This window comes from Heliangelus exortis, chromosome 14 (genome assembly GCF_036169615.1).
Source record: "Heliangelus exortis chromosome 14, bHelExo1.hap1, whole genome shotgun sequence".
NCBI lineage: Eukaryota > Metazoa > Chordata > Aves > Apodiformes > Trochilidae > Heliangelus > Heliangelus exortis.
Window position 1 is genome coordinate 4,498,576 of NC_092435.1, and position 16,502 is coordinate 4,515,077.

At 45.5% G+C, this 16,502-nt stretch overlaps 1 protein-coding gene across 2 annotated transcripts; it reads left to right on the top strand.

Annotated features, from left to right (window-relative positions):
- The first annotated feature begins 2,647 nt into the window (after positions 1–2,647).
- Positions 2,648–15,849, top strand: LOC139802397 (UAP56-interacting factor-like). Of its 2 annotated transcripts, none has more exons than XM_071757537.1 (9): positions 2,648–2,807; positions 5,389–5,532; positions 8,794–8,933; positions 10,771–10,895; positions 12,404–12,476; positions 12,909–12,952; positions 13,040–13,117; positions 13,749–13,860; positions 14,606–15,849. In XM_071757537.1, the coding sequence occupies exons 1-9, from the start codon at positions 2,726–2,728 to the stop codon at positions 14,699–14,701; spliced, it is 894 nt and encodes a 297-aa protein (XP_071613638.1). In that variant the 5' UTR covers positions 2,648–2,725; the 3' UTR covers positions 14,702–15,849. The 2 variants fall into 2 exon arrangements, with proteins under 2 accessions (XP_071613638.1, XP_071613640.1); XM_071757539.1 differs by having other exon boundaries at positions 13,043–13,117.
- Positions 15,850–16,502: the final 653 nt, after the last annotated feature.

Here is a 16,502-nt window from a genome sequence, read left to right on the forward strand (position 1 = left end):
CTTTCTCCCACTGACTTCTATTTTTATTGGTTTTAGCTAAAAGCCTTCTACAGTTCCTTGAGGTTTGCTTTTGTGACAAGAAGAGAACCTGATAAATCGAAATGCTCAGTGTTTGAAAATAACACTTGCTCTTGGTGAAAAAGTTCATTATGCTCATGCTTACCGGGGAAAAAATACCTGGCACCTTTGCTAGAGTCCCCCCCAGTTTACTTTGAGGGCTTAGCTTGACATCTTGTTATCAAGCTAGTATAATTTAGTTAGAGCAAGTTTAGTTCTAGAGGAAAGCACCATTTATTTTGTTCCAGTAATCCCATTATAACCTTTAGAAAGCCTGGCATTTCTTTCTTAGGATACAGGGTCAAATCTCTCTGCCAGACACCTGTAATTCTCTCCAGTGCTGTGGGATTTTGCTTGAAAGGATTTTCTGGCTCCTTTTCCTTTTCTTGCCTTTTCACCAACTCCAGCATGTGTCACCTACACCGTTAATGTGAGAAATACTCAGAAATGAGTTAAAGGCAGTGCTAAGACATACTAAGCAAATGGGACACTTGCCAAGATGTTAAGAAGTCACAGACTGGCAGTTGAGAGATAACGGAGTACATATCATCTAGTATTTCCTAGATGCAGAAATATGGCTCAGAAAAGGTTTTATCACTGGCTTCAAAGCTATGTGCTTAGAGAAAAACAGATAATTAAACCTCTCACCTGGTAAAGTAGAACTTGCTGCAAAAGCTGTGTGGTAGTTCAGTTAAAAAACTTGTAATTTGAAAAGACCTTCTCTTTTACAAACTGGTCTCAGTATTTCTAAACTGGACAAATCTTTGCCTTGTGTTTGTCTCAAATGTTTGTTTCACTAAACATGATCAGATGGGAATGCTATTAGAAAACTTTTGCTTTCAGATTTTCCGAAAATACCAGGATGATTTTACAGAAAGCCATGAAATTAAACTGTCCTCACAGTGGGACCAAATACAGCTTCTCCCCAGTGCTGACACCTGGGTCATTCCAGGCTGGCCTGTACCCAAAAGACTCCAGAGCCCTCCTGCAATCCTTTCCTTATGGCTTTCAGCAGCTGCTGTTTCACAGTTCGTGCCAGGATACCTCCCAGAGCCCTTCTTCAAATCTCTCATTAGGGACTAGAAAATGACACTGATTTGGAACTCTTCTCCCTTTTCTCTGCTACAGGCTTGGCTTACATGGGTACTTCCAGCCCTTTCCCAGCAGCCACAGCTTCCCTGGCTGCTCTGACTAAACTGCTGGAAAATTCTAATGATTCTCTTTGAAGTAAAGGTCTTGGAGTAGGGGGCCATTAGAGACAGGGCTTGCCAAAGCCCAGCAGCACTCCCAGCCCACCTCGCATATCACAGAAAATTGCAAATGGGGTATCATGACTGTAGTTCTTAACATCTCACATTGAAATGCTTTAATGATCATCCTTCAGAGTCACTGCAAAAGACAGCTAGGGCTATTTGCTGCTTTCTCAACATTGTTCTGTTATTTTCTTTTATGAAAGGTCAGTTCCTTAAACCAACATTTTCAGAACCACTTGATATTGCTAAGAGCTATACACATACCAGAAGGCAAACTTAGCCCTGCTTTATTTGCCCATAGAAATTTCTGTCCCGTTTGAAGTGCAAAGCTGGTAAAAGAAATGGTCTTGAAAACACAGGGAACTGTCTTGAAAACACAGAATGTGCAGACTTTGTTCTGTGATTTACGTGGCCTTTATTATGAATGTGCTGTTGAAGATTATTTCAGAGCATTTGTTAAATGGGGGGAAAGCTAAGGGGGGGGAAATGCTGTTCACCTAATACACAGTAGCCCTTTAGAAGATGAGAGATTGTTCTCCCGGCTCTTCTCTTCCGTTTTTTTGGTTTTGTTTGTTTTGGGTTTTGTTTTTGTTTTGCATCTGGCTTTGAAAATAAACGAGTATAGTTTAGCTCGCATTTTGTATTCAACCTGCAGAGTAGCACCTGTGCTACGAGCAATATGACACAGAGGAAGATCCTCTGAAGAATCCGTTTTCTGTCAGTGACCCGAATGGTGCTGAAAGACTAATTCCAAATGGATACTTAGTTCCCAGAAGTTCCCAGATACAAATAACAGACTTTGTGTCTTAATACAAGCCAAGACTGCCTCTGTTCATAAAGTTACCTTGTTTTTCTAGTCTTCAAAATGAGGCAAAGTCATTCCTTTGCATAGCTCACAAATGATTGAGGAGCTTTTCAGAGCCATCTACTCCTGACATAAACCCCAGAGAAGAAAAGTTCGGAGGGTTAAGAGCGTTAGCACAGAGGCTGGGGACAGGTGCTTAGGAGAGAGCTGGAGACGAAGTGCTCGGGAAAAGGATTTCCTCAGCCAGTGTGGAAGCTGCCAGGGCGGCTTCTCGGGTGCAGGGCCGGGCAAAGGGAGTGTGCCCGCAGCGCAGAGGGCAGAGCTGGCTGCAGAGTTGGGCCGGGGGGGTTCTGGCGGAGGACGCTTGTGGGGGTTCTGTCAGAGGACACTTGGGGGGTTCTGGCGGAGGACGCTTGGGGATACATGGAGGGGGGGAGGAGCGAGGGGGTGTCAGGACAGTGCAGGATGCTGGTGGGTGGGTGCCGGGTAGGGCTGAGCAGGAAGGGTGCCGGGGCGGGGTGCCGCCTGCAGTGCCGGCACATTCCGGGCAGGCGCACTGGGCGGTGCGGGCGGTGCGGGCGGTGGCGGAGGCCGGGCGGGCTTGGAGCCCATGGAGGCGGCGGGGCCGCAGCTCGGGCCGGGCCGTACGGAGGCGCCGCAGGCGGGAGCCGAGGAGATTGACATGTCTTTGGGTAGGTCCGAAAAGCCCCGGGTCCCTGCCCGGGCGGGAGGCGGGGGGCGGCGGAGCCGGGCCGGACCAAACGTCCTTGGGGGGCTCGGCCAAGCGCGGGGCTCCGTGTGCCCGTCGGGGCCCCGGGGGTTTGGTTTGTGCTCGTATGTGCGGTTGCGGGATAAGTGGAGTCGGGCAGCGGAGCGCGGTGTGGCCCCGCGGTGCTGGTGCCCCCCGGTACGTCCGCTCCCGGCTGGGTGGAAGGGGAACGGGCATGAAAAGGCGGAGAAATAGGCGGGGGTGGGGAATCACTGTGCTCTGCGGGCAGCACCCCATAACTGCAGAGGGGAGGCTTATCAAGTTGGGGAGAGGTTTATGTAAATGAGCTCTCTATTGAAATAAAGATATGAGACATATCCTCCGGTGTAGGCTATTTATAGCAGATTGCTCGTGATGCTCACCATTCCTCTGGCACTGGGTATGTGAACTGTGCATAAACAACTGCCCTTTCATTAACTCTAAAGGCCTGGACTTTGATATCTGGACAATAGATCTTGGCAGATTATCATGTTGACATGTCTGCTGTGGAAGAAGAGTCCACCATACCTTTTCTTATTGGATCAACTTCCTAACCAAAACCTTATGTCATTTCTTCCCAACACTTGTTGGGAATAGCAGAACATTTTCCACTGCAAACTCAGACTGATCCCTTGATTGGTGCACCCTTGTTTTAATGGTGCAATGAGGCTTTACAGCAGTAGTGGAACCCTAATATTTCATTTAGCTTTTTGCAGTGGTGTTGCACACCCTTTTTCTATTTGCTGACGTGATACTGCCTTTGCTTTTGCTGTCCCTTAGTGCTTCCCTCAGTCAGCTCCCCTGTGGTCCACCTTCTTATTCAATCCAGGAATACAGGTTACTCAGGGCAGAACAAACAACTGGAAAGCAACAGTTCTTTTGAAGAACGGATACTTTTATCATTAGATTGTTGTTTCTGTACTTGCAGATACATTGGGCCTTACTTGAGTTAGCAGTCACAGGAAAGTGGTAGAGTACCCACCCTGATGTACCTAACTTATAGCTACAGCTTTACTTTAAATTATCTCCCAGGATCCCTTCCAGGCTTATGTCATACTCCATTGCATTCCTCTGTTAACCCTATCATATTTATAGGTGTAAAAGACAGGGTACCAACTTACCCAAACAAAAAAAGACATTGAAAGGTGACACACCAGGCACCTGAGCATTCATCTCCTCTTCATTCCCAGCAAGCTCATCCTCAGACTGTAGGTAGCCCGCCCTTGAATGCCTGCATTCACCTCCCAGCAGAGCAAGCAGGGATTCTGTTGATGTGCTTCATAACAGTCAGTGCCCCAGACAGTGCACATCCCAAAGGCACACTTAGCTGAGAATGTCAGTGCATTCATACCAAGAACATTGCCCAGCCTCTCTCATTGTGCTTTCTTCTTGGCAGACTTCATAGAGAATTCACAAAAACAGTCATACTGCCTATTCTTACATCTGCTCTTGATGTTTTCTCTGGGCTGTGATAATAACCCACTGAAAGCTAATGGAACTTTGCTTCCACTCCAGTGATTCATTAAGAAGCTGGAGTAGCCACTGCCTGAGAAAAGGCCTGATTTGGACATTTCTTCCCTCATTGTTTTGCTAAAGTTAGAACATTCGGCTTGAAGCTTTGGTTTTATTCCTTGCTAAATATTTTCTGGAAGGTTTGAGGTTACTAGAAGCTGTTGGAAGATATGAATTAATGAGGAGGTGTCCCTTTGCCATTCTTCTTCATCAGAACAGTTTGAATTAAGGAGATCCCCTTGATTTCAGACCAACTCATTAAGAACTAAGGGATTGGCATGAGCTTTCAAAAGCCTGTCAGGTATAGTATGGACACTGCAGGTAGATTGTCACCTACCTTTGTGTCCCCTGTGCTTTCTTTGTCATAAAACACAGCACTTCAGTACAGCTTGGGATGTATGGCTGGTTTCCTGCAGCCTTCATGCCACAGCCTTCCCTGCACCAAGCATCAGTTCTCCCTTTAATAGACATAGGGACTAAGGGGACATTCATCCCATTTGTGTTTGCATGACACTTGAACAGTGTTTGTGTTATTTATACATCAGGGGCATGTCCTCTGCATGGGGCAGTTCCCATGTCCCACACGTGACAGGGGGAACCCTTGGAGCAGCTGTCACAGTGTATGTGCACCCATGGATAATGTTCTCTGCCCAGCACTGAGCTCTGGTCCCCCTGCTAAAACATATTCCCTAATTTTTATGGGAAGTCTGAAGGATAGGATCCCTCAGTGGGACGTGGGTCTGAAATCTCTGTTCCACACACATGGTGGATACGTGCTGGATGGTAGTACATTTTTAATTAGTTTGCTGCACTCTAATCTCCATCCTGCAGGAGCTGAGTAAATTGATCCTATACTTTCTGAGCTAAGCTTAATCTTTTATTGTCCAGCCAGTTTAGCTCACAGAACTGCAAGCTCAATTTTTGCTGTGGACAGCTGCAAGCAGCACAAGTGGGAGTCACTGTTGGTGGAAAGTGCAAGTTTTATGGGTTTCCCCTTTGCCATTTCAACCTAGATGACATAATCAAACGCCAGAGGAAAGAGCAAACAGATGACAGCACCCCGGGGGACAGGCGAAGGCAGCAGGTCAAGAACAGGAATTGGGTGTACGGGTATGGACGACCCCGTTTCCGTGCCTGGATGCAGAGAAATTTGCAAGGTAAGTGAGCTGCTTGGGATGGCAGAGGCCCACCAGGCTGGAAAAAACATTCTTGTGTTCTTAAATCCTCCTCCTATCTAATTCTTGCATGCCTATAAGATGTACTTGGGCTCTGAATAGCTTTTCTCTCTGCAACAATGGAGTATCAGGGCCCTTTCAGAGCATAAATTCATCCATTTCTCTCCATTCCACCCTCATGAATTACTAATTCAAAGTGACTTAATATCTATTTTCTATTCCCTCTTGGCTTTGCATATTTTAATTATGCCTCTCCCTAATCCTCTTTTTCCCAGAACACACTTAAATTACCTCTTTGGTGACTGTCTTTAATAGCTCAGTTATTTGAGTTAATTTGTCCCTTTTGCCAACCATGCTATTTTCTGATGAGTTCTTTTCTAATACCATGTGACCCCACACTAGTCTAGGTTTGGTTCTGCTAACTTTTAACTACAAAACCAAAGCGACTTGCTCCATGAAATGCCACCTCTATAAAAATACTGATTTTTTGTTTGTTTGTTTAAATTACTGATAAATCATTTAATGAAGATTTTAGTGACATTTTACAGCACTGTCTTTGCAGTCTCCCCTTGGAGTGCCCATGGCACATCAGGACAGTGGGAGTGCTGGGAGCAATTGTGCTTATCTCTGATCTGCCTCCCACTCTCATGTTCTTGGTCTCCAACATGTCTTGCCTTACTGAGAATCATTCCAGTTCAAAACAATAACAATTTTATTTTTTTTTTGTCTAAAACATAGAGATTCTTCTACACTTGAACAACTACTGTCAAATAAATCAAACAAAATATTTTTTTTTACCTATTCTTTAGAAAGAAAAACTTTACTGTTCATATATAGGATTATTACTGCTAATCTGAGAAATTCATAGGTTTTAACTGAGCTTGAATTCAGCCCTGCCAAGTGCAGAGACTCACCATGCTGTGTGAAGCTGATGTCAGCAGCAATTCTGGGAAGCTCAGCATGACTGTGAATTTAGCCCATAATTCTTCAGGGGCTCAGATCATTTTGGTCCCTGCTGAAATGCAGTCTCTTCTGGGCTGAGACTTGATAGCCATTATCAAAATGACAATCAGAACAACCCAGACAGAGAACAGAGAATAGTACTATGCTGATTAAACCAGCAAGAGAATTTGTGCAAGTAAAGTGCCATTACCCCTCCTGGAATAAGGCTTCAGCCATCTCCCTAGTGGGGGAAAGATGATTTTTAATTGTAAGAAATTTGAATTTCAAATCTCCTTGGAAAAAAAGTCTGTCAGGCATCAGGGCTTCTCCCCAAATTGAACATGCTGGGCAGAGGTGCCTCCTGGCCAACCCAGGTGTGCTCAGCACCAGGCTCTGAGTGTGCACCCACACATGGTGGAGGTCTCCCCCAACTGATGCTGTTGGGTTTTATTCAAATGTTCTTTCATTAATAAATATCTGTCAGACCTTTTACTGAGACAAAGCCTCCCATGTGTCACACTTCAGGAGACACATGACAGCCTTGGTCCCCAGCTGGCATACACTGGGTACCCCTCACAGGCTGATGGCTCCATCATTAGTTATTTACAGTGGATGAGACACGCTTGAGTGCACCGCTGAGTAGAGCTCTCTAACATGAACTGACTGCCAGGGGCATGAATTTCTAGTCAAGGCTGCCTTTTGCCTCAGTCCCTTCCACTGCAGAGATGAAATACCCAGAAAAGGCAGCTGAGCTCAGTCTGCCTTGCTGCAGAGGATTTGCAGTCTCCAGGATTCAGGAGAGCTGTGTTGCAAGACCTGCTGGTCCTCAGGAGAGGAGTCTGGCAGACAAGCAAGAGAGAATGGCAAGCCCAGGGTGGTTGTTGAAGGGAACATGGAAGGGAAAAAACAAATTGTGGAGACAGAATCAGGAGGGAAAAAAGGGCCATTAAACACAGTGAGACCACATCTGGTCAGAAAGACATAGATTGCCAAAATTCAGGTGTTTGTCAGGAGGGAAACGTTTACTCACCCACAGTTTCTGCGATGAGAGAGCTCTTGTGAAGAGCATTGCATATTTTTGAGTGTTCCCAACCAGCATCTCCAACTGTAGGTAGCAAAGCACCTCAACGTGCTGCTGGGGAGGTGCTTCCCACAAGCATGCCCAGGTGCCCTTTTGTTTTAGAGCCAGAACAGCCCAATCATCTTCACTGGCATTCCAGTGTAGCCAGCCCATGCTGGTGCTTAGTGGGGTAACAGCCTGGAGCTGGAGCCTTAATTAATTAATCAATCACAGTGGCAATGTCACTGCTGCCTCAGAACATTTCTAATTACAAATTGCTGTGAGGTAGGAATTGATGTTACAGGATCAATACATGTGTCTCACCTTCTCTGTGGTCTGTACCAGTGAGGTTCTGCTGTGTGGTGCAGGACTTTAACTGCACTCTTGCTGCCCTCTGCCACACTCTGCTTTGTGCCTCATTTATTCACCCCTCTGAATATGCATGCACATTCCACTGGTATAGTGACTCAGAAAATGTCAACTTCATTAGGACTACTACAGAAATTTATTGTGGACTCATTAGGCTTTAATTCACTGTGCCTCCATCTGATAAAGTGTCTTCCTCTCACTTCACACCTCAGCACTCTTCAAAATCATTAACAGGCTTAGGGGAAAACGTTAAATGCAACACGAGCTGTTGGTATATAAGTACTGTGCAGTTATGTAAAACAGCAGAAGGTGCTCCCTTCAGTATGTGGAGTAAATATGGATGTGTCAACCTAAAAAAAAAATATATATATATATAGGTATATATAAATTATGGTCCAGTCTTCACTTGTCAAGTGCTATAATGTGGGCATTCAGAGCTATTCAGGAATGCTGTGTGGTTGGCTTTTGGATGCCAGAGTCACTTATGTATCTGTGTCAAAGGCTTTTCCCATTTCACACAATTCATAGCAGTGTGAGCTCTGACAACATATTGATAGGTTTCCTGAGGCAAGTCTTCCTGCCTTTATTAGGAATCAGAATTGTGGATGGCTTTTATCTCTATATTCTTTCAAATCAAATAAATGTGTTTGTCAGTCCTACATATAATAAGAATGGTACTGAGATATTGGAAACATAAATTATTTAATATTCTGCAAAATTAATTTACTTTTCTGGAATAACTTAATGGGATTCTTGCATCACTAATTTTACAGACACCCCTATATAATATTAAGTTAACCTTGCAATCCATTTGCAAAACTGTAACAATAAATTGAGTTTTGAAAGATGCTAAAACACGTTTATTTTTTTAGGACCTAATTGTTTCAGAAGAGGGTTTGGACAACAACAGTACAATCGGAGACAATTCAGGAATCCTGTTCCTGGTCCCAGAAGAGCATCTGCTTCATTAAATGGAGTGAGCCCTTTAAATCGACAGGCATCAGCTCAAGAGGTAGGGCAGTAAGGAAGGTACAGCTATTTCCAAATGTCATGTAGCAATCTCTTGGTTTTAATGATTGTGGATCCCCCCAAGGAACAATCTACATAAAAAATTTACAGGTACCATCTTTTATATGCCTGTGGAAAGCATTTGCATGCATAGGTGAGTGCAGACGTGCATCTAAAATAGCAATTTTCCAGTTGGTTTTATAAGCTTATCACTTGGCATAATTTTACTGAATCAGTTCCCATGAGCTTTACAAAAATAGTTTGAAAAAATGTGTTCTTAAAGGATTCAAACATACATATCCATAACAATAAATCTCATGTCATCTTATTTTAGAGTAGGTATGATAAGATTTACCATTTGTCCTCCATGCAGAGAGCACTTTCCAAGGTCCAGTGAAGTCAAAGGACGGACCTGTTGACTTCAGGTGGCTTTTGTTCAGAGGCATCCTTTTCACTAGCAAGTGGGTATAACCTCCAGAGACACTGGTTCATAGTACTGTGACAGCTTTGGGTCACGTTGCCCATGTGCTTCAGTGTAAAATGTTTTTTTGTTTTTTTTTTTTCATTCATGGCTTTCCTTTTTTCAAGTTACAATGTTTAGGTCTTGTCTCTGTTCAAAAACTCCTAAAAAAAGATTGAAATATTTTCATTTGGTTTTGACTTACTTTAAAGCTTGAGAGATGGAAAGGAAGGTATGTATTCACTATTAAAGTAATTCTTACAGATTTCTTCCGAGTGTCTCTAATACTAAACTGTCTTGGTGTAGAAGATGGAAATCAAGTGGGTAGATAGTCCTCTGTGAGAGGGGGTTGTATTTTTTCTGCACTGGTGGAAATCCACTCAATTAAGAGGTCGCATACGCTCAGTAAGCTTTTAAAAAAACCACTGAAGTGGCAAAGATGATGGCACATTTAATGGCTATGTTCTGGGGAAACAAATAAGAGAGACCTAAATTGCAGGCTCCACAAATGTGCGTGGACTGTGGTTATTACTGAAATATACTGAAAATAAAAGACTGTGATGACTCAGACACTGGGTGTGGCTGAGTATTGACAGAAAATCATCAGTAGTTGCTACAGAGCATAATTCTATGGTAGCATTTATTATGCAGAAATAAGCCAAGTGTGAAGAATGTGGAGATACATCTCAGTGGACAGTAATAGTATGACCAAAAAGAAACCTGAACAAAGCTGTAATGCTTGACTTGTGTGAGATCTGCTCTTCATGGAATTTTTTTTTCCATATATGCACCATTAGAATGAAACATTCTTCATGGTACTTGTAATATCATGCCCAGAAAGTGAGGCACACATACTTATTGTTGACAATAGTGTATACTGAATCCAGATGTTGAAACTAGAGCTACACTGCTTGGTAGAAATATTCCTGCCGTAGATATGAAAGACCATGGAAGAGACCAGGTTTTAATAGATTTAGTGAGGACTCAGATTCCCATCAAGAAAATATCAAAGGAGGGGAAAAAAACCACTTGGGTTGTTGTGTCATAAGACTGCAAAAGCTGTAAAGGCTAAACAGCTGGGAATGAGAATATGAGGAATGCAGAACACACAGCACTGGGCTGAATCCCCTTTGAAGCAGTTGCAAGAGGTGCTGAACACACCTAAGAGCAGCAAGGGAGCCTCTGCAGCAAAAGCAATCACAGCCTGCACTTGGGAGCAAGCTCGGTTTCCCCCCAGACAGAATCAAAGAAAATGCCAGATAAATGCATCAGCTTTTTAGGCAGTGGCAGCTGGTGGAAGGAAGAACTTCTGTGTGCTGTCATGAGCACTCACTCCCTCTTAGTGCAGGTGGCAACTGCTGAGCTCTTGCTGCTCTTTCAGGGTAACAAGAACAAGGATGCTTTCACCAAAAGCAGCAGCAGTGCACAACCAGAAGGACAGCAACGGCCCCCGGGCCCCAAGAGATTCAGAGCAGCTGCTGCCAGCACCCACACTCCAGGGAGAAGGTAAAATTTTTGGTAACTCTGGGCTTTCTTGTTTTCAGTGATTGCCTGTGCAGCTCCTGGGGCTCTGCTCTTAGTCTGTGCCAGCTGGGAGTGGACACAGCCCTGTACTCATGAAATGTGAGAAAAATACCACTGAGTATGTTAGGAAAGCACCTGGAAATAAAACAACTTTGTGCTGATAGTTAAAAATTAAGGTTTTAGAGCTGTCATTTTATTTTAGAGAGCACAGAAAATTATGTTGTGACTTCACTGGTAACAACCAGGCCTCTGCTCACTCACAGCCCCCACCCCACTGTGAGAAAGCAAGGACAAAATCCACTTAAAGGCTCCTTAATCAAGACAAGGACAGGGAGTTTTTCACTTCCAAAATGGCACAGGCAAAATAGACTCTGCTTGGGGAGAAAAAACATAAAGCAAAACAGGAGAAAGAGAAAATATGACCAGATCTTAAAATACCTGCTCCCTGTTCCCTCCCTTCTTCCCAGGACCAAATTACTTCACTCCTGCCTCCCCCTCAGAAGCACAAGGGGGTGAGGAGTGGGGGTTTAGGGTCAGTTCACCACAGTTGATTCTGCAGCTCCTTCCTCCTCAAAGGACTCACTCACTGCTCCACTGCAGGGGAACACCCTGCAGCTTCAGCATAGGCTTCAGGGAAAATCTCTGTTTGGGCTCCTCCTTCCTCACCAACCTTGGTATCTCTGCTCCAGGACTGCTCTCACCTCCCCCTCTCCTCTTCTCTGTAGGCTGTTTCTTTGGGTATTTTCTGGGGGGTTTACTCGGGGGGGTGTTGTGTTTTGTTTGTTTTTTGGTTTTGTTTTTGCTTGTTTGTTTGTTTGTTTTTGTAGTTTCGTTTTCCCCCTTTTTGAAGGGAAGGCACATCCGTCTTTTGTAATCTTGGCCAGAGGTGGGGCTGGAATTGAAGCAGGGGAGCTTCCAGCAGCCTCTCACAGGAGACACCTCTGTACACCCCCCCTGCTACAAAACCCCTGCTGCACTAACCCAAAACATGGGACTTTTGTATTTTTATTAAAATTTTCCTCTTTGGGGAAAAATTTGAAGAGTGAAATAGCATTTATTTTCATCAAAGCAGGAAACACAGATTCCAGCCTTAAGGAATAGGCAGGGAGTCTGTCCCAATGAGAGGCTGCAGGATCTTTGATGCTGGGCAGTCTCAGTGCCAGTCTCTCTGTGGTGCTTGTGTTCTCTGATCTCCAAAGGAAGCTCAGTTCAATCCCATTTCTCTCTCTGCTCTGAGTAGAGCAAGGATTAAATTACCTCCAGAGGTCCTGTCTGACCAGATTTTTTTCTATGATTTTCTTCCATGTTTTTTTTTTTTCAAAGAGCAGCGTTAGAACAAACACAACTTGTTGTTTCATTTGAGCAGAAAAATTAGTTCCTCTGAAATCCTTTGCTGGCAGAAAAACCTGTGGGACTGATCTTAGTAACACACTACGTTTTCACTTGACATTGTAGTCACCTACGTCCTTTTCTCTCTCCTTTACCATCAGGCCTTTCCTGCTGAACAGACGTCCAGCCTTCCAGCAAAAGCAGCAGTTCTCCAAAGTCATGTTTCAGAGACGGGTCAGTATCAAAACACTTTTTTTCTGTGGTGTGCTGATGGTGACAAGCCTTCAGTTTTTCCAGCCTTTGCCCAGTTGTTATCTGCTTCCAGAAATAAATGGGAGAGATGAATGACTGTAACAATTAATAAATTCTTAGGAAAGTATTTGCAGGACAGGCAACTTTTAACATAACTTAATTATCTGGCAGCTAGAAAATAAAACCTGGGGAGGTGATAAAAGTAAACCTTGCTGCTTGTACAGTAGACGAGCAGTGCAAAGTAAATTCACCCCGTGCAGATCACTGTGCCAGCAGGGAACACAAAATTATCAAATTTCTTGACAGCATGTGGGGAAAGAGCTATTCAGATAAACGAAATTAAATGCTTGGAAAAGGAATAATTGTTTCTGAAAGCTAATTCTCGCAGTAATTAAAGAAAAATGTATTTCACAGCAGAGGGATGCAAATGGACAAGGGAAACTACCAAGGATGAGAAGGTAATTGGTGAACAAAGGCAAGCTGCAAACACGATGTGCTCTTTCAAGCTTGAATCAAACGAAGCTGGATACATCTTCCTGTCTCAGCAGGTGGCGAGTGAAACCCAGCCCTGGAGCAGTTCTGACTGTTTCTGTGGCTAATCCCCAGGCGGGCAGGAGTGGCATGTAAGTAAATGAGGTGATTTGTTAGGCTGGGAGCCCTACAAAAGCCATTGCAAATCCCCTTAGCATCATTGCAACTTTGCTTCTTCTGTAACAAGTGTGCAATTTATTCAGACCCAAAATGGTTTGCAAATGAGGTCTTGTTCCTTTCCCCGCATATCTGAAAGTAGATGGTAATTACAGTGCCGTTCACTTGTTATCCAGAGCAAGGAGGAATGGAAGCACCAGGAAGCACCGGGGAGGTGGCAGGCTGGTTTTTGCTCGACTGCGTGGGGTGTCCTGAGGGAAATGCTGCTTGGCCTGCAGGGACATTACACAGCACAGAGACTGCAAGGAGGCAGCTTCACCTCTGGCCTGAGCCAGTGCAGCTGCAGGACCCGGCACCCAGTTAGTGGCAGAAAGAAGAGTGGGTGTGAGCATGCCCTGAGTGCAGAGAGCACCCCATGATATCCTGGACACAGTGCAGTCCCAGTGCTGGAACTCTGCCTGCGTGCCCGCTCTCCTGGCACACTTTAGGCTCACTCAGGCTGCCCTGAGACATGGGATGCGTGATTTTGGTCCTTGCTGGTTTGCAGATGATAGGAAGCAAGCTGCCCTAGCATCCTGAGTGACTGCAGATCTGTGCTTTCCCCAGGCCTGGATCCAAGCGCCCATTCCTGCGAAGCCAGCGGCCCCTGCCGCAGGTGGCCAAGCCCCAGCCCAAGGGGGTGCTACTGAGATTCAACTTCCGTGCAATGGCCAACCAGGTAGAGGACTGTCAACAGGACAGACTGTGCCTTGCACCCTGCAGCAGCACTGCCACTAATCTGTTAACGTCACGCTCAGGTTTTTTGGGCTGCCAGCTGTGTTTATCTAGCATAACCCAGGAGGAAAGTCCCGTAGCCATGTTGGCTAGGTTGCTAATAGAACTCAAGGCACCCGAGAAGACTGCTCAGCAACTACAGACTCAGCCCAATTCTCACCATTCTGTTGACCCATCTTGGCCTGTCCATGTGCTTGCTTAGAGTGGGGAGATGCTCCTTGTGAGTGGTCGTGGCCAGGGGAGACCATTTCACTGTTGTTGCTCCCCATTCCTCAGAGACACACAGCACATCTGGGTTTTCCTCGCTCTTTGCTTTGTTGGCCTTTTTGGTGCTATGTTTTACTCTGAAGTATGGTCCAAGAGGCAGGTCAGAAATCCTCCTCCACCTTCAGTGCTGTTGTTTCCTGTCTGGATGGTTTCATTTTTCTTGATGCCTTGTGCTCAAATGCCATCTGCTTGCTCCTGTTCTTGGCAAGAACGCCTGGAGTCTTGGGGTTGAGCGCTGCTTGGAGGTTTTCAGCCACACACAGACCACCAGACTCCTTGTCTCTGTGTGCTTAGTGGTTTAATTGACTAACTGGCTGCGAAACACCGTCACGACTGATGGGCTCTTATCAATACCCTGCTACGAGCTTGGCTGTGCTTTGCCATGAGACATGGGACTGACTCACTCTCCCTTTCCCCTGCAGACCAGCCTGACGCTGGATGAGAGGTTCTCTGGTTTGAGGAATAAGAGGCGCTTTGCGGCAGCCAGGAGCGCCGGCCGGATGGTCACCATGCCTTAGCACCACTTGCTCAACACAGGGCCTGCCCTAAACAGTCCATGCCCTGCAATGGGCTGCTCAATAAAACTCAGTAGATTTCCTCTGAGATAGCTAATTTGGCAATGTGCTGTCTCCTTCCTTCCGTGTTGAATGAATGAGTGGTTGGGGGCAGGGAAGAGGCAGGATGAGAGTCGGGGTCAGGGCAGGGTGGTGGGGAGCAATGGGTGGAGAGGAATTTGCTCAGAGTGCTGTGCCAGGGAACTGCAGGGATGGCACCAGTCCTGTCCTGCCAGGGCACCTTGTGCTGCTGGGGCTCACTCCTGCAAGAGGGTTGGGGGACCAGCTCCAAGCCATATCCATGGAGCATTAGCTGCCTGCCTGTGTGGGAGACAGTGAGGAGCAAAGCATGCACATGGCTGACAGATGTTCCCCAGCAGTGGCTCCAGTGGAGTTGCTCCAGTTGCCTGCATTCCCCAGCATCCACCTCATTGCCCAATTTGTTGTGTGTACAGGCATTCCTACCTGGTCTTTTGCAGCTTAGGACCCCTCCAACCTGAAAACATCTCTGCCCCAACAGGCAGGCCCAAACACCTTGTTTCCCTTTGGTTTGCTGTGATGTTCTGAGTACTGCTGCTGGCCCAGTTGCAGGGACAGAGCAAGATGTGCCATGCCATGCTGCCAAAGTGACTGTCCTCCACACAGCACAGACAGGCTCCCCCAGCCCACATCAGGTTTTCCAGTGTGATGTAGCTCTGCATCAGAGATTTCAGAGATGCAGCTCCCCACATGTTCAAAGCACCAGCATAATCAAACTAGTAGCTGCAGGAGGGAGGCCAGGCTCTACAGCAGCCTGATAAATACTGGCTGAGATGTTAAAGATCTGAGTTTAGATGTTTGTCAACAAAGCCCTGCACCAACCATGGGTCACTGATCCATTCTCCACCCACTGCTGCAACCCTGCACTGAGCACGCTGGACACAACCTATTACTGGGCTAAGAGCTATACTTAAAGTAAATATTTAATAGACTGCTTAACATTTTACAAGGAGCGTTTTTAATAAGAGACTGGACTGAGTGTTGGTTTCACAGGAATGTATGAAATGTTATTTGACTAAGCGGTGATGTAGAAGTCCAATATACTGAATAAAAAACTAACTTGTCAAAAGTCACCTCTGGTTATTTCCCTTCCTGACGCAGCCTTTCCCTTCAAGTTCAGCCTTCTAGCAGGGCACTGCAGGGCACACTGTGGCCACATGGGCTGCCACCTCGGTGCTCTGGGTGGTGCCACCATCCTCACTGGTGCCTGCTTGCAGGCAGTAGAGTATTGGCCTGGCCATGCAGGCAGTTTCTTGCTTGAAAAGCTGGCTCCAAAGCACAGCCAAAACAGCAAAATTTTTACATATTACTGTTTAAAACCTCCCACTGTTTTGGCTCTGCTTTTTAACATTTAACATTCACTTTAACATTATTGGCAGAATTGTCAGGGCAGACCTGACGCTGAGTACCTCCAAAGTGAAACAAATGCAATCTGACTTCCAGGTTAATGAACTCAGGAGAAGTTATCACCTCTTCATGCAAATAATCAGCATGGCATGGAAGATGAAAAAGAAACACTGTCACAAGTGGCAATATCCCTGATTTCAGTTGCACCTTCACCTGTAAATACTGACAAAAGATGGTAGAGTCTCTAAGAGAACTTGATCACTTCTTAAACCAGGTACAAAGAGATGGAGCCATTCAGTTCTCAAAGAACATCTGAGAGTGCAGCATCCCTTCAGCGTACAGAGCACACCCTGATACTATTCTCTCAGTACAGGTTTTT